At 39.2% G+C, this 26,322-nt stretch overlaps 1 protein-coding gene across 1 annotated transcript in view; it reads right to left on the reverse strand.

The window, feature by feature from the left end:
* Positions 1–3,104: 3,104 nt before the first annotated feature.
* Positions 3,105–26,322, reverse strand: part of KCNK12 (potassium two pore domain channel subfamily K member 12) — a 45,616-nt gene continuing 22,398 nt past the window's right edge. Inside the window, exon 3 of the mRNA XM_025166816.2 lies at positions 3,105–5,131. Within this exon, the coding sequence (XP_025022584.1) occupies positions 4,236–5,131 (896 nt within the window). The 3' untranslated portion in view covers positions 3,105–4,235. The remainder of the gene's footprint in view (positions 5,132–26,322) is intronic.

Below are 26,322 nucleotides of genomic sequence, written 5' to 3' on the forward strand. Positions count from 1 at the left end.
TCACCATGCTATACAGGTTTTCTAATTGAATGCAAGGTCTGTATAAAGGCCAAACTGGGCCTTGGGTATTCACATATTGATAAAACAAAGAAGCTCCTAGCCCTTCAGTTTATTAAATTTGTAAGATTTAATAGACACATGTGTTGGGAATGGTCCTATTTCTGATTATTATTACTGTTTACACTACTGCTCAAGGAATGTATCCCATTATTAGAGTGCTATACTTCACTATATTGTTCAGGTTGCATATTTAGAAAAATATACCATTTTAAAACTGAAAGTAGGCCATAGGGTGTTAGTTGTTCTCTTTGTTAGTTGATGAGAGATAGAGAAACCATAAGTGATAGCAGTCTGGAGAATTTGCAAAAAATTAAATGAAGGAAGCAGATGTGGCTTGAGATGCCTGAATGAGATGCCCTCCAATATGAACTTTACCATTGTTCTTGGAAAAGCGTAATTTATCCAAGATGGGCACAAATTGCTGAGCATGTATGGATCAATCCTGAGATGAGAGTGTTGGATTAGGGCTATGAACCCTACCTGGGAGAAAAGGAGGCCCAAAGCAGCCAAGCAATAAGCCAGGAAGGTGGAACTGGCAACCTGGACACAGAGAAGATAAGAAGAATTGTATTTTGGTCAAGGGCCCAGAGTTTTCTCATCACTGCAGCAGCTTCAATACAGATTACCCTCTCAGCAGCACCCATTTCCTATATCAACATTTCCAACTCAAATCACTGGGATTTTAGTTAGATTGGCCACCTAGCTTGATCCTCAAGCTAATGAGCCCCCTCCTCAAGAAACAGTTGCTGGATACAACTCTTCTAGATAGTTATCATCCTGTCTCCAACTTTCCCTTCCTCAGGGAGGTTGTTGAAAAGGTGGTTGGACAGTTAGTTGCAGAGGCTCTTAGAAGAAATGGATTATCTGGACCCATTTCAGTCATGTTTCAGGCCAGAATACAGTAAGGAGACAGCACTGGTCTTGCTTGTTGATGATCTTTGGTGGAGCTGAGTTGGAGGTGTTGTATCCATGGCCTGTTCACTTGTGGAGTGCCTCAGGGCTTGATGTACTTGCCCCTCCTGTTTAATATCTATCTGAAACTGCTGAGTGAGGTCATCCGTTAGTTTAGGGTCCAATATCAACAGTATCATCCACATGACCCAAATGATGTTGCCAATGACCCAGTGTCTGGAGGCTCTTTGGTACTGGATGGGGAAGAAGAGACTCAGGTTCAATCCTATGCCTTAGTCACCTAGTGAACTGCATTGGTTGCCAGTTGCAATTCAAGGTGCTAGTTATCACTTATAAAGCTCTTCATGGAATAGGGGCCTGGTTGTTTGAGGGACTGCCCATCTCAGTAGTTTCTGCCCATCCAGTGAGACCGGACAGAGTGGGGATGCTCTAGGCACTGTAATTAAACAATGTCACCTAGTGGACCCTGGAAGTATACCTTCTGTATTGCAGTGACTGCCCTCTGAAAAGGTACCCTCCGTGGAGATTTGCATGGGTCTCACTCAGCCATAATAAAGAGCTTCACTGGGGATATCCCAATGCTTGAATGCAGATGATGTTGTTAGAGACTGTAGGGCACTGATAATTTAGTCAGATAGACCTATGACCTTTAGAAAGACACATAAAAACCAACTGAACAGAATAAGCTAGAAAAGATAACTGGGAGTGATTAATTATGTTTGGAAGCACAATATAATAAATGAACCTCTGGCTATCAGCATGCTTAGAGATTGGTTTGAGTGATTGGGCATTGGGACAAGCTGTTTTGAGCTAACGCTTACTGTAAAGGTAACAGTAAAAAGAGCAAGTGCACTTTCTCTCTGTTGTCCATGCATGGAATTTTATTATCCCAAAGCGATTACCTTGAAACTTGGGACACGGTTATGCAATCCTCAGTTCCCATTTTGAACACCACCCCCACCAGTGAACCTCTAGGCTATCCTGCCAGATTTAGAGAATGAAGTAAATTTTTTGGTGATGTGATTTTCTTCTGTATTTTTCCCACAAATTTAAGAGTGGGCATGAATGAGCTAGGCCTCTGTGAGGCAAAACACTTCCATTTCAATCATTACATTGACCAAACTCTCCAATAATCCCCTCAAAGTCCAATAATGTTTAGGACTAATCACCTTGTGACATCACCACATTGAAGATCCAAATATAATTTTTAAGCAAGTGTGTCTCCCAAACCAAAATGTTTGTCTACCCCCGGCTCTTTGAACTTGTGAGACTTCATAGAAAAAAAGGAGGCATGGAGGTGCTTGGTTTGATCAGGAAGTGAAACTTCATTGCACAATTCCTTTGCTGGTCAGCAGAATCAGAATGAATCCAAATGATGTAAATTGGCTTAATTTCCAGTAAAAACAGATTATATATTTACCCAGTTTTGAACAAAAGTAGTAAGCAAAACAAAATTATTAGGAAACATATGTTGTTTAGTGGCTGACCTTGTCAGTGGAAGGCCAAGTTCAAGCACTGACATTTCAGTTTAGAAAAATGTTCATATCTCATGGGTGGGTTCTGCACCAGAAGATGGTCTACCTACTAGGAAAGTAAACCAGTCTTTCCTATCCTACTGCCCCCACAACCCATATATAGAGCTAATCAGCATGTCTAAAGAAAATATTGGGAGATCTAGTCCCAATGTATCTGAAGAATATCAAATTGGAAAAGACCATACTGGGTGATAGGGGATACACAGTACCTGGCGGTCAAAGACAGCATCTTAAGTACTACACTGGAAAAATCTGATTTCTGAAAAAGGTTGTTTGGTATCCCAGTAGCTTGAAATAGACAATATGGAACATACCCATCCTTAACAAGAGTATCCATTGGCTGGAAGTAACAGGCAAGTTATTAGATCGGTACACACACAAGGTCTCAGCATATGTAGTTTGTGGAGATCAGGTGAGCATTTGCTACTGAAGACACTGCATGAAAAGAAGATTGTGCCACATGGCTGCCAGTTTTAATATTTGCTTTGGAATTAGCACAAACTAAATTAATTAGTACTAATACAATCAGTGATACTTGTTTTATTGCTTGAAATGATGATAAATGCTTTTTGGCTCCATCCTAATGGAGCAGAAAATCAGAAATCTTTAGACATGTGCATATTGAAGAGAGGTTTGCTCACTGGATTTAAAGCTGGACTTGAATTTGGACTTCCTGAGTTTCAGTTGCAACTCTCAATCTATACTGTAGGGTGAAAAAGGAACTGTCTTGGAGAATTATTGTACAAATTTTTCTTTTTAAAAAGTGTTTAAATAAATTGAGTGCATATCCATATTTCTTTGCATCTCTAGTTCATGAGCTCAACATAGAAGCAAAACAGATCTGCAATTGTTTTGAACTACGGTTACTGCATTTTCATCCTTTAAAAAAATTAAGCTTTTTGTTAGCCTAACAGTATACTACATTCTCCTTATTCAGTGATGCACTTGATTCTATCAATGTTATATTATGTCTAGCAGCGGTTAGCTGGATGCGGGTAATAAGAGTGAAAACCCTACTTCCTGCTTATGAGTAGCAGCAGGGATGTATGGAGGATATGGTCAAAAAGTCAAGACAGCAGCCACGACAGTGTGACTGAAGCTCTGCCTCTTATGATCCACATAAAAATAGGAGGAGCTTCAATTGAACCGTCATGGCAAATCTGGACTTCTTTTCACCTTACCAGTGGGCACCCCTGAGGTGCAGTTAGGGAATGCCTCAAAGGTATGTGGCAGGGAAACATCTCTTCTCTACCACTGTGCAACCAAGTGCTTGCTAGCTGACTAGCCACCTTCTGCAACAGTCCGAGCTCACAGAGTGAGAGGCTGGCTGGTTAGAAATTACATGCTTGCATGCTGTTATTTGAGGCACCTCCTACCTTCAGCACCACTGGGATGGCTGTGACTGAGGTTGGGAGTTCTCTTTGCTTCTTAAGTGCTCTGTAATGTCAGTGGTATGTACTAGTGACCTGCTTAGTTGGCCAATGATGATTAATTGATGTTCCTGACGCTATTGGTGAAAGTATTACAAAAACATACGGGGATAAATACTACTGAATCCCAAAAAGGCCTCTTTAAAAATCTTAAATAATCAGCTTTTAAAAATAAGCAAAACATAAAGCCTTCCAGAAATTTGCCCTTGAGATGTACTTAATAATTTTTAAAATATTGTTTTATTAAATAAAGAATAAGAAAAAAGTCTTCATGTGAGAGAAGATAATTTCAAAATTTCTACCTAGAATCACTTGTTTCTGCCAGTCTATTATTCATGATTGCTAAAGCCCCAACTCCGCCTGAAAAATCATTTTGCCTGGTGCTGATGCAGACATTCCGGGGGTAGCCATTGGCCGTCTCTGATAACTGCTTCTGCAGAAGCGCCAAGGAGACTTTGTTAGAAGCTGTAAGATCCCTCATGGAGATCATCTCGCCTGAAAGCCTTCTCCCCTCTGTGTCGCTATCATATTGTCCATCTGTTTCCATAGAGAAGTTGTGCCGGCGGAAGCGGGATCCAGGTGTGATGGCATTGCGCCGCCCAAGGCGGGCAGCTGGCTTATTGCAATCTGGGCAACATCTGCATCGAAACTTTCTTAGCATCCAGTTTAAAACCTGCTTGATTACAATTGAGATGACGTTAAAAAGAGAATATATGCAGCATACACCCATTAATATAAATGTGAAATTCCCAAATCTGTATAATCCCTGATTTTGGTAGACGGCATTTTGACTGCTCACCAGATCACCAAATCCGATGGTGCTGAAGGTGACAAAACAATAGTACAAGGAGTCAATATAATTCCATCCTTCCACAGCTGTGTACATGGCAGAGGCACAGCAAGAAAGAGTAATGGCAAAGATTCCCAAAATTAGCATCACGTGATAGACTGATGGCTTCCACCCAATCAGGCTGTCCACATCAGACATAGTGGAGCCCCTTCGGCAGGTTGGAGGTAGAAGGCCACTTCTTCGCAGCTGCCTCTCACGGCAAGCCTTCATGACCAAAGCCAAAAGCGAGATAATACGTTCTAGAAAGAGATTGAAGAACAAGATGGTTCCGGCACACCCAAAGAGACCATAAACGATAAGGAAGGCTTTACCCGCTACTGTTGCTGGTGTGGACATCCCAAAACCTGAAAAAGCAAAGCGATAATGAAGCTGAATAAACAGGGGTGGTCTAAGATAATTTGATTCTCGAGGCTGAAAAGTCCATTGTCCATTATTCTGTTTTTAATCACCGAAAGGTAATCTGCTGCTATTTAATTTCCAAAACTATTTAATTTCCAAAACTATGGCATCTAAGGCAGACTGGTTATGCAGCCATTTCTTGTAACTAAGGCCCTCACTCAGTGACATAAATTGTAGTAAACTGATTTGAGAGGATTAACAAATTCATTAAAGCAGCACATGAATCTTATTGTTTAAATCAAGAGAAGACAAGCTTTATGGGGACAGTGAATATATTTGGAATTCTTAATTCACATTCTCATAAAATGGCTTCTGGTGTCTGTTGTAATTGTAAGTATCAGCCAATCATGGATTAGTTTAAGGATTAAACACATTCAGAGACTTTTGGAAGATGTCTTATCATTTGGAAGACTTTTGGAATTTTCCAGATTTAAGATAAAATATGGGAGGTTCCACTTGTGAGATCTTCGATATTTAACATGCCAGAATTATGACTCTGATCCATTAGATCCCACAGAGGTATTAGCTGACCTGCATTTTAAGATGTAACCTTTATAGTGAAGAATGGTCTTTTAGTTCAGAATTTAGTCAGACATCCCTCTGCAGCATTTTTTACGGCTAGATTTGTATCCGGCAACATTGCTATGTTTTTTAAACAGTGACAATCCAAATGCTTCATTCAAGGGGTTGTTTGTGCTTATGTAGTTGTTGTGGGGAGGAACGGGAAGTCTTTAATAACATACTGGTGATAGATGAATCAAAACGTGCAGCTGACCCCCATATTGAGGAAGCAAAGCTATGATAATACACTACCAGGGAGTCACACAGCTGTAGAGATTTAGAGCTCTTGTGGGGAGAAAAATTACAGCCTTGCTTGATCTCCACACCAATCGAGTTCTTTTCTGTGGTGCCTAAACAACTCAAGGACATTACAAAAATATAGGGAATTGCCAGTTACGTTCTTCAATCTTTCATCAGTAAATCATAGAGTAAGTCTTCAAAAGCAGCTTTATATGCCACGATGGAATTCAAGAACGGATTCTAAGAACTGCAAACCGCAGAGAAGTGTCTTAAAAGTTTGCTGCTTGACAGCTTCAGCTGGAAGGAGTGATATTGTGTAAGTTTCTGACAATGTTGCAAGGCAAATATAGTTCCCCATATCAGATCATTGCAGATTCTCAGATTTGGCAGCGTGCCTGCCCTTCAGGTTAGACCAAACTAGGAAACCAATGCCATGTAGGTCAGTACTACTTTTATTGTAAAACTATAGTAACAGAACTTGCAAGTCAATGTACTTCCCCACTCCCTTCATCTTCCTGTTAATTAGGGAGGCACTTGTCTGAGACATTTCCTCATGTTACATTCTTGGCCTGGGCTAAGATCCCTTTTAATTGACTTGCCTTGGTAGTGGCTCTTCTTCCTGTCCTTCAACGCCATTCCCTCTTCCCTCTACACAGTGTGAGGAGAGCAATAACCTATGTTTACCATGTGATTTGAAATTTCAAAAACCCGTGTGCCATAATACAGGTACTACATAATAAGCCTTTAGTGATTACTGGTTTTCAAACTCCAAGTTCACATACTACCTCGTTATAAGCATGGGAGTCACTTCAGTAAAACTTGATTCTATGATAACTGGTCCCATCATATATGGTTAAAGGAAACATATGGGATGAGTGCCTGGTTTACTATGCTTGCTTCCATGAATCTACAATGTTATACCATGGAAGCCAGCTGATTCACTGAGAATTCCACTTCCCTAAAAAAAAATCTGGGACTGTTGTTATGTAGTTATACGATTCAGTGAGAGAACACATACTTTGCATGTAGGAAGTACTGGATTTAGTCCCTGCCATCTGTAGATAAGGTTGAGAAAGGTAAGTGTACAAACCCCTGGGGGAGTCATGGTTACATAGTGTGAAAAACACTGAGCTAGATTGCCCAATATTGAATTGCCCAATGAATTCATTCATTCATTCATTCATTCATTCATTCATTCATTCAATTTATATAGCCACCCACCTCACATACGTGGCTCTGGCTGGCTCACACAATTAAAAACAAAAAAACCCGAGTTACAAATAAATAACTAAAATGAAAACCATTAGAAAAACCAATTAAAACAGTTCAGTGTAAGACAACTTCTTCTAAGCCAGGGTAGGAATCTAGAAAAAATATTTCTTGAAACCTTCATCACATTGTAAATTAAACAGTACAAATTAAAAAACTAATACTCAAGAAATCGAATAAATATGCTTGTTGTACAAGTAAATAACCAATGATAATTAAAGTGAATCAAACGATTTTTGTAAAGGGAACTGCTAACTCACAAAATATATTCAAACAAGCCTAGCCTTTATTATTTATTTATTTTATTGCTAGGTTTGTTTTAATCATATGAAATTGTGTTCTTTATTCATCAGTCTAAGGCAAGGTCAGAAACCTCTTCTGTGTTTTAAGTTAGCCATGGGGGTTCTGAAGAAAATTCAATCTGACCACCATAGAATTAGACACAACTCATTGACTTGTTTTAGAAATAGCAAGCATGCTGTGTGGCAACATGAGCAATTTATAAGCATGGGAAAGCAGACCTTTTGGTGGGCCAGTTGTTAGAATGAAGGCACGGTAGATTAACTTTACATAGCCACCAGGAAACAGGGAAATCAGAAGCAAATGTGGAGTCTTAGGGCTTTTCCCTACTTCTGAGTTGAAGTACTCTCTCTCCATCCTTGAATCAAGAGAAAGCTATACCAGCATGAAATTTGCTCTCCCCAGAGTTAGTTCCTTTCTGGTCTCTATTGCCTGAGTTCCCAGCCAGTACCGGTCACTTGACTTCTCTCTAAGATAATGAGACACAAAATCTAACAGATTTTACACACAATGAGGCTGTTGGTGGCGTTGGTATAAAATCATCTGTACAGCTAAGGACAACTTAAGACTATCTTGGTCATTGGTTGGATATGAGATCCAGGCAATTCCAAGGGGACACAACAGGAAGAAATACATTGACAAGGCATGTTGGTATTGCAGTTCAGTAAAAGGGGAAAAGATTATTAAGGTGCTCAGTGAGAACTAGAAAATGGTCATGGCTACCATGTTGATCCACTTTACCATAATAATTTACCTGCATGTTTTTGGAGTAAGAGCCAATTTGGTGTAGTGGTTAAGGCATCGGGCAAGAAACTGGGAGACCGTGAGTTCTAGTCCTGCCTTAGGTACAAAGCTAGCTGAGTGACCTTGGGCTAGTCACTCTCTCTCAGCCCTAGGAAGGAGGGCAATAGTAAATCACTTCTGAAAATCCTTCTCAAGAAAACTTCAGGGACTAGTCCAGGCAGTCACCAGGACTCAACACTGACTTGAAGTGACATACACATGCTTTTGAATAGAGGGAAAACTTTTAGGGGAGAAACAGGAGATAATTGATAAGTGGGGAACTCTGCTCACTTCTCAGTTCTAAATTTCATCCTCCTTAAATAGCTTTCCCTGTCTTTCTACTCAGCTCCAGTTTTGGCTCAGTCTTTTTCAGCAAAGCTGTATGTTCCACCAGGCAGTTGGAGAAAGCAGAATGAAAGAACAGGACTGAAGCCTAGGACAGAAGGGACCAGAGAATCAGAACCCTGTGATGATGAGTCAGGGAGATTTGTGCTGTGTCCTTAATTGCTTATGCTTAAATATCTATGTTTTATAAATTAAAAACAATAATCACTATCTCTGAAAGCAGTATTTATGTAATATTTATCTCATATCTTAGGTGGTACCTGACAGCTTTCATAAATGCTGGATTGCTGCTAGACTGGCTATTTATTAAGCCTATCTTATTTCGGCTGCTAAACTCCAGAATACTAACGGCATCAAAGAGTTAATTCAGTGGCTATCTAGATTTTTGCTACCCAAATACGATAGCCTTAATAAATAGTCCAATACTTGAATTTTGTGAAAGCTGCATCTTTCCAGGTTTGTAATACTGTAGTAACTTTTGGTAAGAAATAGCAACATCTTTTCTGCTGGATTCTGCTCTGGCTTTCCCAGTTCTACTTTATGGAAAAGATAAGGAAGAAAAATTTAACTCAGTGCCAAATGGTTCATAGCATCTAAAATTTAAGCTGTATTCTTGCATATAGCAAATTGTTTGCTTTATTCTTATGAAATGATACAATTGTTTAAATGCTCCAAGCTAGAACTCTTGCTGAGGAATTGTGAGATCTGGAATCCTGACGCTATGATTCAAGCACTGAATCAGGTTGAATCGAGTTAATTTTCCAAACCATTGGACTGATTTGAACATTTTCAATTTTATTTAATGATTCAGTTTATTTGGAAAGACTAATTCAAAGATTTGGTCAAACTGACTTCAGACCAAATCTTCTAACTGAAGCTTCATATGGCCCTACTAAATTTCCACAACTTCTAGGTTACAATAGTTAACTTACCTGTAGGAGCAAGCCAAGACTTTTCACTCCCATAGGCAAGAAGGCGTGCCCCTACCTGCAAGTCCATATAAAGAAACCAGATTGGCAACTGAACTGTACTTCAGTTAACATTGGCCACTGCACCTAAGATAACTGACTAGTTTAGAGGATACAGAACAAACTGCAGTCAGATGCAATTGCCTTCCTAGAGCTTCCTGCTGCTTTCTGTCTCTTCCCTCCTATAGATATAATCGAAGTGGATGCTTCCCTCTGTCTGTTGGAGCACATCCACTGTCTCTGCCACATCCCTGATCATTGTTACTCAACATAAGGCCCTTCCAATACAATCTGTGTTTGGTCCAATAAATTGGCTGGAATAATTTTGCATTGGCTGTCATGTTACTATTTATGCTAAGATGGTTTAATGGCCAATAAAATATCTTTACAATTAGACTAGAATAGTAAAATGTCCAGTTCATTTTCCAACTGCATATTAAGTTCCTTTGTGTGCAGTTTAATAAATGACAGAATATCCACCCACTCAAGAAGTTTAATTAAAGGAGACAAGTTAGAAGCCTCTAAAGAATCAAGCCCACATTGGAAGGTAAAAAAAAATGTTCAGGTTACAAAAATAATAGTTATATTATTGTTATTAATTAATTGTAAGGATTTAAATAATCTATATGTTTTATATCTGTCACATTTTAATTGTGTTAATCAAATGCCAGCAAGATCAATAATTCAGTAATGACCCAGGCTTTCTTATTGTACTGCCCCCCAGTTAGGGTCAGGGTTCTAGACTAGGTCTCAGCCATAAACCTGACTTTATAAGGCTTCATTTGTCTGCTGGGCTCAGACTCAGCTGAGGTTTCTGGCAGGATAAGAATCTTTATTGCAAACTAAAATGAACAGTTGATTATTCCGGTTATTATAATTATTGAATGTTGGATTGTTGATTATATACATTGTTGGCATTTATTCGTTTCTGTTGATATTATTGTTATAATAATATTATTATTGTTTTTACTGTATTGTTTTATTATAATATTATTGTTATAAAGCTTTTGTAGGCTGCTTAGATTCCACTGCTTCAGGCAGCATAAAATCACCTATAATAAATACAATAAAATAAATAAAAATAAATACAAAATGTTAAAATCTCTTGTTTGCCTTTGCGTCCACAAAGAGGATTTTCAATCTGCCCAGCTGGAAACAGAATTGTTTGAAGTTTTGTTTAAAGCTTTCTAGGTCATATGTTTCATTTTAAAAAGGTGACACTGACTCATGACTTTACATGTAACATGTCATAGGTATATCGCTCACCTTCTGCTATGGTCATGCTGTAACTCTGGGATAAAGTTTTGCCCTTTACACCTGGCACATTTTGCATGTATTGTGCTTGAAACATATTTTGTCTTTTTTTCTTAGACAAAGGACTTCTACTGTTCCTGATATTTTAATTTATATTTGAAGGCCTTTATCTTTCAAGCTTCTTTCTAAGATTTAGTTCCCCAGACTAAATTAAGTAATACTGATAACATTAGTAAGAGACATTGGGAAGGTGTTGCCAGAAAAGCTAGACTTTAAAAAATAATTTTTATTGCTTTTGAATTAATAAAAAAAAAAAGAAAAACAAAACACAAAAATAATGATACACTATCAAAAAGGAGAAGAAAAACATTAAAAAATGCTATTACAAAAAAGTGACAAAATATAGTAGGTTAAAAAAAATGATAGTCACATAAATGTAGTGGAAATATATATGCATCTGAATAATATTTGCATTAGATAAATATATATAGATTTGTAACTATTTACTGTTATAATGGTATACTATGCCAGAAAAGCTCTACTTGATAGATCCAGGACCCTAGATGTGATGGGGCTTTATAGCCCAGTGGTTGAATTTAGTCTAAGGCAACATTTTATGTTAACTGCAGAAAAGTGTATGAAAGTGTATTTGCCAACATCTCAGCAACCATAATTCAATATCCCAACTGACACCTTTAAATTTCTCCTAAGATTATGGTTAAAAAAGTAAAACAAGTATTTCTCCCTCCCTGTGTTCTCTCAAAAACAGCTGAGTTTCTTGGAAAAATGCTGAAATTTGGATGCAGATTTTTTTAATACTAGGTACATGTTCAGTAGAATTTATTTCTGAAACAGAAATTATTCTGGGACAATTGAGGTGAGCTTCAAGGATTCTCTATATACTTGCCATCTAGCTAAAGTTTCTTGTCCCAATCAGTTTCCCTTTTTGGCAGAGGAGAGACGTTGCCTGCTCTGACCTTCGGTTGTAAGATCTGTGTGTATTTAACAGCAAAATTATTATACTTAAAAGCTACAAATTAGTTACTGCAGTTCCTACAGTGTTTGCAGTAGCTGCTTCCTTTATATTATACAGTAATTATGCAGGTTTTCCCTAACGTTCTTAAATAACAAAGTTTATGGATCATATTGTTAAAACATATTTAAATCCAAGAGAAAAAGAGGGCAATCGGGGATCTAAATATTTGTTAAAATTCACAGATTTACACGTTATTTGTGGGCAAAATATTCATCTGATCAAGCAGTGGAAGATTGCACCATGCTAGGGTAGGATTTTAGGGGGGGAAATATTGGCTTGACGTTGCATAAACTCCTCCAATTATTAAATTACAACTGCCCCCAGTTAACAGATGGATCTTAACAGTAAATATGCTGCTTGCCTTCAATTCCCATCTGCAGAACTTCACCCAGTATCCATTTTCCAATTTATAAACACTGTTCTCTTTCATGTTCTTTCTACAATAACAGCAAAGTAAACACAATATCTCCATAACAACCAAACACACTACCACCTCTTGGAAATTAGACTAGCGCTATTATAATGATCTATTTTACAACTCTGAAAGTCTCAACTCTCCCCCCTACCCACTGCCCCCATGCCAGGCTTTCTTTAGTCCCAACTGTTCTTCCAACTTTTCTAAATGATGCAACTGAATCCTGGAGATGCTAAATAAGGTTTGCAGAACATACTAGATCAGTCTAGAGGGAATTAGAAGTAGAAATTGTGTCCAGAAATAGCTCAAGAAAACCCAGGAGAAATCAATGGCTAAGTAAAGCAAGCAGATGAAGGAAACATGGCAGACTGGAACAAAATCAGGCCCAGCATGTTAAAAAAGGATGCCCTGAGAAATATTGTTGCTGCTTTATTGCTAGTTCCTTAATGATCTGCTGAGGGACCTACCAATTTTATACACACTGTGTGACAAATCTCATGAAGTTTCAAAGAGAAGTTATATTTACCTAGACTAGCAGTTAATATTAGGTAGGCTCACTGTTGGTAGAAAATGGTATTCAAAAAGTGCTTTCCAATGGCTGACAGAGTTCTGGAGAGAGCTCTGTCATGGATGCTGTCATTGTTCAGAGTTTTTACTGCTGACTTAGAGACTTTCCTCACTAGCCCTCCTTAGCAGGAATCAGGCTTTGCTGATGTTGCCCACAACACCTATTTCCCACCCGCATTTCTAAAATAAAGACATGACAATATCACCTTGGAATGTGAATTGGCCAATCAATGTATTTCTCTAAAAGGTAGAAGGAGACTATGAAATGTTCTATCCCTGGTGCTGTGGTGGCTTAAAGGCTTAAAGAGAAAAGGTTGAATGTTCTCCAATATTTGAAACAGTGGAATAAGACCACTTAAATTAGGAGAGCTAGCAGTGCCATGTGAATTGGGGGGAAAACTGGGCTGTTCAGATGGCATTGTAAAATGCAAATGCAGGCAAGTTGTGGATGAAGAAGTAGAGGGAGTCATTATTATAAATGGGATAAATAGCTATAAAATTTAAAATGACAATAGCATGGAGAACTGGGCCATAACTAACTCCATGCAATTTAATGAAGACAATTGCAAAGATTTATTTGAGGAAACAATAACACTAATAAAAGCCTTAAAAACAAAAGCACAGGTTTAGGATGTGGTGGTGGTGGATCGGAATATCTGCTGGACACAATTGGATTGATTTTTCTTAATTATTCAGTTGCGAGGGGATATTTACTCTATATCATAGTTTTTAGTTTTTAAATTTATTATTAGTTGGGTAATTAATTATTAATATGGTAATAGAGGAGTGAATGTAATATTATTATGTGATTTGTCTCTTAGTATATTGTTGTATCAATTTGTTTCACTCTGTTATTGTTCTCTTAAATTTGCTGGTCATTGACTGAATAAAGATGTGTTCTGTTCTTTTGTTCTGCTTGGCTAAAATGCAAATGAAAAGAATTTCAGGATTGTAATCAATCTCAAGTTGAACAGGAGTCTTGAGTCTGATGCAATTTCAGAAATGGCTAATGGAATTTTAAACTGCATTAATAGAAAATAATTTCCAAGTCCAAGGAAGTAATAATTCCACTTATCCTATGCTAATCAGGTGAACTATATACAGGGCAGGCATCTTTATTTTAAGAAAGAAAAAGTCAGAAAGGAATTGAAAAAATCCAAAAGGAACCAGAAAGGAATGTAAATAATCGGCAGGTGTGGAAAACAAGAGCAAAGAACAGGGTGCATTGATTGTGGGGAAGTGAAGACTGAAGACAGAGTACATTTAAAATATCACCAAAAAAGAGGATAAACACTTTTTTCTCTGCAGCCCAGAGAGCAAGGTTAGATCTCATGTGCTTATCTTATGAAAGAGGAGATTTTATGCACTGAGATGCTTTGAATGAGGAAGCAGTATACAGAATAAACCAACCAATCCCAGTTTTCTTCAACCTGGTGCATCTATATATGTTGGACTATGATTCTCTTAATCCCTAGAAAGCCTGGTCAAAGAAAGCCTGGATAAAGCTGAGGCTGGGAAGAAGTCTATTATGGTCTAATGGCAATCTGCAAAATATTTCATTGTCATATAAGCAGATAATGAGAACCAGTTCTAAGGGTCCAGCATTCCTGGCTGACCATGAGATGCTGATGAAATGCTGAAAAAGGCCTACACAGTGTCTGCTTGCCTTTACATAGGCCACCAACCATATGGAATAACTCAGTTGCTGTGTATTCTCACATTTAAGGTGGCTGATTCCCCTGTACCCCTTAGTTTTGTAGTTCAAGGACAAGGTGCACGTGTGGTTAAATAGTATTTGCATGTAGTATTTTTATTGACAGGAAATTCCAGTACTGCTAATGGGGGTTATCTTCCCAAGACCAAGTGCATCTTCAGAGGAGGGTCCTTCAGATTCCATCAAAAGACCAAAAAAAAACAAACAAACTTTGGTCCTCAAGTACCTCCAGATTTCAGGGAATTTTGGAATTTGGGATTAAAGATGAGATGGGAGCCATTGCTTCCTAAAGATATCTCATTGACATTCAACATAACATTCACAATGTGAAAATAAATACTATAGATTGAAAAAACTGGCCTCACCTCTTCCAGTGATGATCTAACATCACCAGACAACCTCTTGTAGCCCTCTGGAAGATCAGGAGACCAAGTTGGATTTCCCCACCACTCAAATGGTACCTACTTGTGTCTGTACAAACTGCATTCAGCCACTAATTAATGAACTATATTTTAATTAAGGGTATTTTGGGAGCTGAGCAGAGAAGGAAAAGGGTTTATGTTTAATATTTCTAAGAAGTCTGGAAAAGGAATAGAAGGGAGTAGACATAAACAATCAAGAGATAGAAGATGAATACAATTTCTAATACAAAGTCAAGAGCTCAGTTAAAAATATCAGATGAAATTATTTAAATCAGTGTTTTTCAAACTTGGCAACTTTAAGATGTGTGGACTTCAATTCCCAGAATTCAGCGGAAGCATGCACTGAAGTCCACATATTTTAAAGTTGCCAAGTTTGCCAAGTTTGAAAAACACTAATTTAAATAAACATAACCAATATGATTATAAGCAATATTTCAAGAAACATACAAATACTTAAATAGTGATTAGTGGCTAGGGATAAAGGAAGGGAAAAATAAAGAAAGTTCCTCCTTATTAAGGTTTTTATGTTTTACTTTTTTGACTTTGTCTCAGTATCTCACTTTTCTGTATCTATACCTTTTATTCTTTACTATCAGCTTAAAGAATGCAAAGTGACTACATGTTTATAATAAAGTTTCATTTTTTTTTTAAAAGCAAGAACTAGAAGGTGAGTCAGTTGGTAGCTTATCTTATAAGTGGCAACCCAGTCCAGGTGGCAGGAAACCCTGGGAAGAAACATTTTAAATCATTCGAAGAGACTCTGCCTCACTATAAATGAGGTTAGAAAATTCCTCTTACAGTTTCCAGAACTCTCTGTATTTACCTACAGATTAGCATGAAAGGTATCTTCCTGAAGTCTGTGTAGTTCTTGCTTTCTTGATCTTGCCCAGCTGTGTGCAGCCTGACAGGTATAAATCTAATTGCTGAAATGTTAACTGTTCAACTGAAACTGCTCATTTTTAGTAATCAGATCAAATCTTTATTACAGTCATAGACCAGCATGTCTCATTTTGAGTAAGTTTGCAAACATGTCACAGAAATACTCAATAGGTTAACTTTAATTACAGTTTGCTATCAAGTTACTGTCAATGAAAACTCAGCTTTATCTGGGTGAGATAGATGAGGGGCCAATCTAGACAAACAAAAGTGAATTTTCTAGAATGGTAGAATTTCTAAATTGTGGTTTATTCAATCAAATGGAAAATTTCTGGAGCCCCTCTTGGTAAGAAAATAATTTTGGCCTGATTCATATAAAATTGAATATTTAATGAATTTAGGCAAGAAGACACTGCTATGGAAATTAGCAAGGTTTGCACAGGCTGCTGCTAAACAGACAGAATATTTTATCAATAGTTCCTAATGTTTTCTAATATTTTATTTGCTGTAATAACACTGTTTTAATGTTTTTACTGATTTTTGTACATTTTAATGTACTTTATTAATATTTGGCCATTTTTGTGCAGGTTTTATCTTATTTGTTATGACCGGTGGTCAAAGCAATACAGGTAATCCTTGACTTAATGACCACAATTGGAACCAGAACTGTTGCTAAGCAATGTGTTCGTTAAGTGAGTCACACCTGATTTCACAACTATTTTTGCCATGGTCGTTAAAGCGAATCATGCAGTCATTAAGTGAATCTGGTTTTTCCATTGACTTGGCTTGTTGGAAGCACCCTGGGAATGTTGCAAATGGTGATCATATGACTCCGGGATGCTGCAACCATTGTAAATACATGCTGGTTGCCAAGCACCCAAATTTTGATCACATGACTGGAGGGACACTGTAATGGTTGTAAGTGCAAGGACCGGTCGTAAGTCACTTTTTTCAGCATCACTGTAACTTCAAACGGTCATTAAATGAATGGTCGTAAGTTGAGGACTACCTGTAAATAAATTGATTGATAGCAATTAACCCAACGTCTAATAACTTCTTGGGAAGATTTACCCTGCTTGCCAGTGGGTAGCTTACTTGGATCTTTTCGGGATAAACCCAAGTTCTCTGAGCACTGCAGGTGACAACCTGTTCTAGCCTACAATTGGAGATTTGTTTGGATGTCACAAAATTCAATGGTGCACCATTTAATGGTGCAACTATTGACAAAGTTCTGGTACTAAAATAGATGCCTACAACTTAGTAGAAGAAATGAAAAGGGCCCTATGGCAAACACACCAGAGTAGCCATCTCGCATGGGAAAGCAAAGACATATAGAAAGATTTATGGAAACCTTCATGGGAACATGGAGAAGCAGAAAAGAAGATTTATTGGAGTATTTATAGCAGACAGAAGCAGAACAAGAAGATTTATGAGCACATTTTCAAAAGGAATAGAAGAGAGATCAGAATATGGTGTATACAACTCTTCCAGTTTGGATTGTTTCTTTTTTTAAGAAATGGAGAAGTTGAGCCTAAGCCATTTCCTTTAATTAATTAATTAATTAATTAATTAGACTGCCCAATTCCATAATGACTTTGGGTGGTAAGCCATTAAGAATATATTCTAATAAGCAACTGGATATTTTTTGAGCAGCGGAGAAGATCTGCATGATTGTGCATATGGGGAGTTAAGAAAGAGCTGTGTGATTTCTTTAAAAGAAATGGATGAAAAGAAAAAGAAGTGGAAATGAGTACTGTATTAATACACTATTCTTTTTGTCTTCAAATACATGTTAAAAGTTCTCTTACTCCACTATTCCCCTTGCATGGCATCTCTTCTTTTCCTTTTTCTTTCTTTCTCCTACTCATTCTCATTTCCTTCCTTCTCCTTCTAGTTCTTTTCTTGGTTTCATTTGCTTTAAATAATTCTAGAAGATGGGCTGTACCCATGTGTTCTACTCATTTGTGAAAGAAAGGAAGGTGAGAAGATTAAAGCTCCAAACATTATCCAATTTTGTTGAGGGTCAAGATGTTGTTTAGCCTCAGAGTCTTGGAAAAATCTGCTTTGGCGATGACAAGTCAATGACTTTGGCTTTGACAAGACCACTAAATACTATTGGATTTTTATTCTATTTTCAATGTACATTGACTTTACTTTGATTTTTAAGTATAAAAATTAGGAATAGGTACAAAGCATGACATCTCTAGCCTTTTTTAGTGTAGGCATATACTGTATTCTTCTGCAAACCAATTTATGCAGGCTGTTCCCTGATTATTATTTTTTTTTTTTTTGGTAGCGGAAGGACTATGTCATGAATCCTCCCCGCTTCCTCTAGCTTGGCCATTCCTCTGAACAAAGGCCATGCCCAGACATGACCTAAAAAAGTCTACATGTTTCCACATTTTAAACTATCTTCCTCCACGGCCCATTGAAAGTGACTGATGCAAAAATGTCCTATGGAAAAAATAATACAATTTCCAGAGCTGATTGGTACTTTGATTTTGATGAGCAAAAGTTTATATAAAAGGATGTGCAAGCTGCCAAATTCTCCAGAATTCTTTATCAAGCAAGATGTTACAAAATAACAACAGCAACAAACAGAAAGTAGGAAATAAATAAGGAAGTCTAGCAATTAGTAGTTTCCATGAGGAGGCCTGCAATATTTTAAAGTCAATCTCAAGATGGAGTTTGTAGACTCAGGGCAGAATCATTATTAGGTGTTGCCAGTATCAGATTACACTTAAACTGTTGGCTTTCTACAGCTCCAAAAATACAAAGACCACAATCCTTTGTTTCATTGCCTTTTGCCTTGCCTGAAAGTGCTGAAAATGTCCTTAACAGAAATGTAAGCCACTGGCAATCCCTATCTTTATACAGCCATGGTCCTAGCAACTAGTGCTAACTTTATTTACAGAGTACAAGTCATGTTAAAGACAGAGACTGGTGGATTCCCCCAGCTTTGTTTCCTTTCCTTCACACCAAATGTCACCAGCCAACAGGAAACATTCACCAATCTCCTGAACTTGAGTTTTGGACTAGGGGAGAAGTTTTGACAGACGACTAGACCAGTGGGCTTAGCCACCTGTCAAAACTAGTACTGTTTTTTCCCCAACTGTTTTGTGCTCAGAGGGAGCCTGGTTATCAGTTGATATTAATTGAAAGTTGGGCTACTTTTGAATATGGGTTTAGCACTATTTCAGAAGTGGCATAGGGAGAGTTGCACCATGAAGCTGTCTTTCTCTCCCCCCCTCCTACTTCACCCTGCAGCACCCCTGCTGCCCCCACTGATCAGCTACTGTACAGACTGAGCCAAGTGTTTGAGCCAGGGGTTGGTTTGAAAGTAAGTGATGCAAAAATGTCCTATGGAAAAATAATACAATTTCCAGAGCTGATTGGTGCTTTGAATTTGATGAGCAAAAAGCTTATATAAAAGGATGGGCAAGCTGCCAAATTCTCCAAAATTCTTTATCAGGGGTAGCCTAGATTTAAAGAACTGGACTCTCCCTCTGCCCAAGACAGGATGTCTTAGAAGACAGTGCCCAGAGACCAGAAAGGAAGAGGCATGCCAGCCCCAGCCTAAAGTGGCTGACAGGTGCTAGGCTGATGTCAGGCCTAGGGTCACCTGATTGTACTACCAGCAGAATGGTTGGTGAAGCATGTCAGAATGTATGCTCAGCAAAATCTCTGTCAGGATGGGAGGAGAATACTATGAGGTTGACTTCAGGTGTGGGGATCAGATGAAGGCAATGTAATAAGGATCCATTTGAAGAAAGAGGCTGCCAGAGCATGTCTGTGCTGCAATTAGAGGCAAGTGAGGAAAGGCTCTTTTTCCCTGGGTGGAAAGCAGTGACTAGGAATTACTGCATTAATTAATAATAATATGACACTTTTTGGTGTTGGCAGATGTACTGTAGCTTGTCTCCAGTGAGCAAAATGGGTATTTTCTGCAAATAGATTTTACCATCACCAGAAAAGTTCTTAACTGGATTGCAGGAAGCAAAACATTCAATTTCATGTGGAGAAAAAAAAAGAGTACTTCAAATGTCAGGACTACTTTTTAAATATCACATCAGCATTCTTTTTTTGCACTGAACTGTTCAAATGTCTTTCAAAAAGAACGAATGTTCATCTTGTTTGGGGCTGTCATTTCCTACCGAATGCTGGATTAGTTCCAAAGATTTTCACCCATGAGCAACAAGCAACTTCTCACTTTTTTCCCCTCTGTGGTCTTCTCAACAGTATCTTTTTATTATCTGTTTTTCAAAACAAATAATAAAACTCTACACTTAAAAAGTATCTTTAATGCAAAGGACAGTGGGCTAGAGTGCTTTCCCAAGACATATCGTCCCTCTCCCAGCAGGGTCTGCAGGAAGGGATCAAAATTGACAAGATGGCAGACAGAGCATTCAGTGCAACCTTGCCCCTTTTGAACATGTATGCAATATTGACACATGTACAAAAGGAGTGGGACTTGCACTGCAATGCTATGTCTGTCACCTTGCAACTTTGACCCTCCCCCATGAATTCTGCTGTCCTCTCCTCATCCTCATTCTTTATTTCTTTATTATTTTTTGGTCATGTTAGTGACAGCGATGTGGCCTATCTTGCCCATCAGTATCTGAAACAGAGGGGTCTCTTTTTTAGGACAAGGCATTATGGGCAAGATGCCCATAGAAACTGCCTCAGAGCTGACGGGCACTCTACAGAGTTATACATTTGATGATGAAGCAGGAAAATATCTGGTATAGCAAAGCTCTTTAGAACACCTACATGGTGCCTTCAGGTCCTTTCTGGGAGCAGAGCAGTGGGCCTGCTGATTACTCCAGTAGCTGAACTGTGGAAGAAAAATGTTGCCCTCTAAAAATAAAACCTCTTGCTCCTAGTGGCAGTCCCTGGTTTGTACCACAACACTATTAGGTGCTATGGTAGCCTGTGGCCTCAGCCTATTTTCATAGCATTATTAGTCTCTGGAGGAGACCTATTCATCCCTTGGTTAAGAACTTTCTGCCCCTTCCCCTCAGCCTTCTACTTAAAAAAAAAAAGGAGAAAGAAAGAAAAAGGGATGTCATAGAGAGAAAGGGTATTTCCACCCACTTTTGGTCTTGCCTCAGCCACTCCATGCAAGGTGGTCTTCAATAAAACCAGACAGAAAGTGGCTGCTCATCTCTGTCCAAAACAGTGCAATGCTAGTGGCAATGTGAATAAATAAAATGACAAGAAGCAGCTCGTGAAGAGATCTCTTTGGTTCTGGAGCCCTTATCTGGACCTGAATTGCAGAAATAAGGAGCAAATGAGAGTTATGGAAAGTGGCCTTTGATACATATTCGTACCTTGTGTACATTTAAAAATGAATGAGTGGTGAGCTGAATGCCCCATTTCATTCAATTTCTCATTTATTTCAAAATAAATGTACATCCTTTAAAAAATTTAGATGATCGGCCAAGAAAAGGGAAGGGAAGGGAAGGGAAGGGAAGGGAAGGGAAGGGAAGGGAAGGGAAGGGAAGGGAAGGGAAGGAAAGGAAAGGAAAGGAAAGGAAAGGAAAGGAAAGGAAAGGAAAGGAAAGGAAAGGAAAGGAAAGGAAATTGTTATTATCCAGCTTAAAACTGCAGAAGCAGTATTGACAAGTTTTCATTTTCTTTCTAGCTAAAGCCTTATTTCATGCAATAAATAAATGAAGTCCTTCTCCACCTAAAGTCTGAAAAACAACAGCATTAAAGCTCACAAGAATTATTTTAGAAGCATGCACAGTCCTACTAATCTGGCTGTATTTGGTTAGTTTCCAAGGCCAAACAAAGCTGGCCAGGCACTGCCACCTATTAGAATAGCTTGATTTATTTGGAAGTGAGTTTAGCTACTGTCCATTTTGAAAGTCACCCTATTAATGCAAGAGAATTCCACCATTATATTAATTTTATTATATTCCTGATATGCTAGGAAATAATTAATTGAATATTTTAGGGATGGCTGTTGAGAAGTTGCTAATAAAGATGCTATGCTCTGAACTGTAATATGAATTAACCTGAAAGAGTGTTATTATAGGACTGGAACACACAAAGTAATGGGATACAAACAAGTTTACAAACCATAGGAAATTCTGCAGAATTCAGAGGACAATACACTGCATAAATTTAGGATATTAAAACTGAGGTTGAGTTTCTTGGGTGGCTATCTCTGAAAAGTGAGAAAGTTTAGGGCTTTCAGGGGTGCTGTCCCACAGGTCACCAAATGTGAGACCCTGCTAATTAAGTTTGGCTCTAGGGATCAGTTGGGACTGTTGCTGCTGCACCAGCCTCCCTGCTGCATAACAACCTCCCTAACTGAGCTCCTTGATTCCATCTCTGGGTTGGCAGTGGAGTTCCCCAGACTTATGGTCTTGGGGAAGTTTAATCTGCCTTCCCTGAGAGTGGGATTTGAGGTGGCTCAGGAGTTCATGGCCACCATGATGGCCATGCGCCTATCCCAGGTCATCCAGAGCCCAACACAGGACAGTGGTCGCACACCGGATCTGGTGTTCCTGTTGGAGCAGAGTCTATGTGATCTGCAATTGGGGGAGCTGTTGGTGTCCCCCTTGTCATGGTCAGATCACACCCTGATTACCATGGGATTCTCTGGCACTGCTATTCACTGCAGGGAAGTGGATCCATTAGATCAGTCTGCTCCTGGCAATTGACCCAGGTTCCAGAGGGAGCTGGGGGTTGTTCCTGCTGGTTTGCTGCATGGTCCATCCAAAGCCTTGGTTGCTGCCTGGAAATTGGGGGCAACTGAGGCTTTGGATCAGATGTGACCTTTCCCCTCTCGGGGATCCCATCACTCCCCATGGTTTATGGAGGGGTTGAGGTAGATGAAATGAGAGAAGAGACATCTATAGCATTGCTGGTGCTCATCTAAGGATGAACTCCACCAAATAAGGGTTAGACCGCTATTAAGGCCTACCTTGTGGGAATAAGGGCGGTGAAGCAACAGTATACCTCTGGCCTTATTCCATCTGCAGATTGCTGCCATGTAACCCTGTTTCAGTGATATGAGCCCTCTTGGGTAAAGGGGGCTTGGAGAATCTTTTGCAGGGTCGTGGAGAGGAATTTGCTCAGCATCTGCTGGATAAAATCGCTCAGATTCATTCACAGTTGGATGCTGGCTTTTCTGCAGAAGATGCCTAGGGTGGAATCTTGCCTGGTTATCTGGGAATGGTTTGAATCTGTTGGACCTGAGGAAGTGGACAGGGTCCTGAGCTGGGCCACCTGCTCCTTAGATCCATGACTCTTCTGGCTTGTGAAAGCAGCCCAGGGGGTTTTGTGTGGGTGGGTTCTAGCAGTGGTGAATTTTTCTCTAAGTGAGGGGGTTGTTCCTTCGCCTCTTAAGGAGGCTTTGGTTCACCCCCTCCTCAAGAAGCCACCACTGGACTTCATGATACTGGACAATTTTCATCCAGTATCCAACCTCCCCTTTTTGGGGAAGGTGGTTGAGCAGGAGCTTCAGAGGATCTTGGATGAAGCGGATTATCTAGATCCTTTTCAGTCAGGGTTCAGACTTGGGTATGATATGGAAATGGCATTGATCACACTTTTGGATGATCTCTAGAATGGGCGGGATAGTGGTTGTGCATCCATCCTTGCCTTACTTGGCCTCTTGGCGGCTTTCGATACCATCGACCCTGGTGTCCTTCTGGACTGACTGAGAGGATTGGAGGTGGGTGGCACGGTGTTGTGTTGATTTACCTCCTTTTTATGGGGTTGGTTCCAGTCAGTGGTGATTGGGGAGGAGAGATCCCACCCTCAGCCTCTGCTATGTGAGGAGCTGCAGGGGTCGGTGCTCTCTCCTCTCCTATTTAACATCCACATGAGACTGGTGGGTGAGCTCATCTGTTGCCATGGGGCAAGGTATCATCAGTACACTGATGATACTCAGTTGTATTTCTCTGCTGCTAAAGAATTGTGCGCAATCTCCTGTTTGATGAGCAGGTGACAGTTGTGGCTAGAAAGACCTTTGCACAACTTTGTATTGTGTGCCAGTTGTACCCATTCTTGGATCATGGGAACCTACTCAGGGTCAGTCATGTCCTGGTCACCTCCCGGTTAGACTACTGTAATGTGCTCTACATGGGGCTGCCCTTGAAGAGTATTTGGAAACTTCAGCTGGACCAAATGCAGTGGCATCAACCGTTATGTGTGTTTCTGGTAGAACACACATTACACCTTTGCTTCATGAGCTGCACTGGTTACCAGTTTGTTTCCGGGTCCAATCCAAAGTGCTGGTGTTGACCTTTAAAGCCCTTCATGGCATGCTTGTCTGAGGGACCGCCTTTCCTCGATTTCATCTGCCCGTCCTACCAGATCCAGCAGAGAGGGCATGTTACGGGTTCCGTCGCCTAGGGAGCTGTATTTGGTGGGCCCCAGGTAGCGGGCCTTTTCTGCTGTGGTACTCACACTGTGGAATCTTCTACCCCGAGGTGAGGTTGGCCTTGTCACTGTTGAGCTTCCAGAGGTCCCTCAAGACCTGGTTATGCCAGCAGGCCTGGGCACCCCAGGGGACAGTGGCTCTGTTATTTTTAACATCCCTTCATCTATTATTTTTTTTGTTTTAGGTTGGTTTTTATATCTTTTAATGTATTTATTAACTGTTTTTAGCCCTGTTGTATGCTGCCCATAAAATGTGGGAAATAATGTTAGTGAAAGAGATCTTGAAATGTGTCATAAATATAGAATACATCCATACTAGTGATTTATACTGTCACCAGCAATTGCTATGGGCGTATATATCACTAATGTGGCAGGCTATATATTGCTGTAGTGATGGCAAGATAATGGTTAATGTGGGAAGCCTGTTGGGATCTCAGAATGGGCAACAATGAATATTGGAATAGAGCTGATGATACAGAATGAACAATTAAGACTGTAAAGCTGCAACTAGAGGTGAAGAGTGGATTTAAAATGTTCTGTTAATGTTCAGAGCTATAGAAGTTTGGGGAAATTTGAATTAAGGGAGGTTCTGCCAGATTAAGGTACAGTTTTGATGTTGGGAGAAGTCATAACTGGAGTTTTCAGTTGCCAGCTATTTTGCCCTATCCTGCCAATGGAAATCATAAATCTCTGGAAGTGGACCGCTGTTTTGAGGCAGTGAATGCAACTACAGAAATGTTTCTCTGGCTGATACTTGCAGGGGATTCTTAAATTCTCCACCTCCCAACTCCTAGCAGTATGCTAGCATTAGTAGGTAAAGGAATCCCAAGAAAGCATTGCCAACATATCAGAAATTTAGAAGAGAAACAGGCTGACTCCCAGGGCAAGCACAGAAATGGAAAAGAACATTAGTTTATTCTCTTCTAGCATGTGAAGTGGGAGAAGGAAGCAAAAACAAAAACAAAAACAAAAAAAACCCCCAAAGCTTCATTAACTTTAATTAGTGGATTTCTTAAAGCAGTTGCACCTTTTTTTTCCAGGCTCAGCCAGAATCTTGAAAAACAGCAGGCTTTTTAAATATATAGCATTAAATTTTATATGAATTATTTTGGAAGTATGCACAGCCCTATGAAACTGGCTCCATCTGCTTAGATTCAAAGCCAAACAAAGCTGGTCAGCCACTGCCACCTAATAGAAAAGGTTGATTCACACACACCAATGTTCCCTGGTTTGGTCCTCTCCAGATGTTTTGATCTACAATTCCCAGAAGCCACAGCCAACATTAGCAATGGTTAGGGATGATGGGATATGAGGATATTAATATCTGGCTGCAATTCATGTCATCTATAACCATCATGGCTAAATGGACGTGGTATCTGGGGTTCGTGGGAATTATAGTCCAGTTGATCTAGATGACACCAGGTTGGAAACAGCTGACAATTGCCATCTTCAGATGATGGAAGTAATTTGCTTCCTGTTGCTCTTGAGCTAAGACTTAATCTATTGGGTTGATAGTACAAGGAAAAGAAATATTAGAAAGAATTTCTTGACAATCTGAGCTATGGGTTTATGATTAAAACTGCCTCAAAAATTAGTAGTTTCTCCTTCACAAGATATTTTTAAAGCAGAGGTTGAATTGCTACTCCTTACTAGGGGTTCTAGCAGTAGTTTTCCTACACAGATAGAGTTAGCTTAGATGATCTTTGATGTATCCTCCAACTCTATGATTCTAGAAGTAACTTTTTTTTAATTTTAGAAAAAAATAAAGAGAAACTATTTCCCAAAATAATGTAATGGAGGGTGAGTATGTTTAGTAGACATGAATACTAACAAATGATGGGCTGACATGGAAAAGCAGAATAGAGAATGGAATAATCAATCATGAAAAGGGGCATAGTTTTTTGGCTGGAAGCCTGAATTATAGCGCTTACAGTAGTTGCAGGTCTCTTAACATTATTTTGATTGGTGAAATATTGGTGGACCTAGAAT

This window comes from Python bivittatus, unplaced genomic scaffold (assembly GCF_059951505.1).
Source record: "Python bivittatus isolate LINGU-HERP-01145 unplaced genomic scaffold, Pbiv_v1 ctg000020_np1212, whole genome shotgun sequence".
In the NCBI taxonomy this organism is placed as follows: Eukaryota; Metazoa; Chordata; class Lepidosauria; order Squamata; family Pythonidae; genus Python; species Python bivittatus.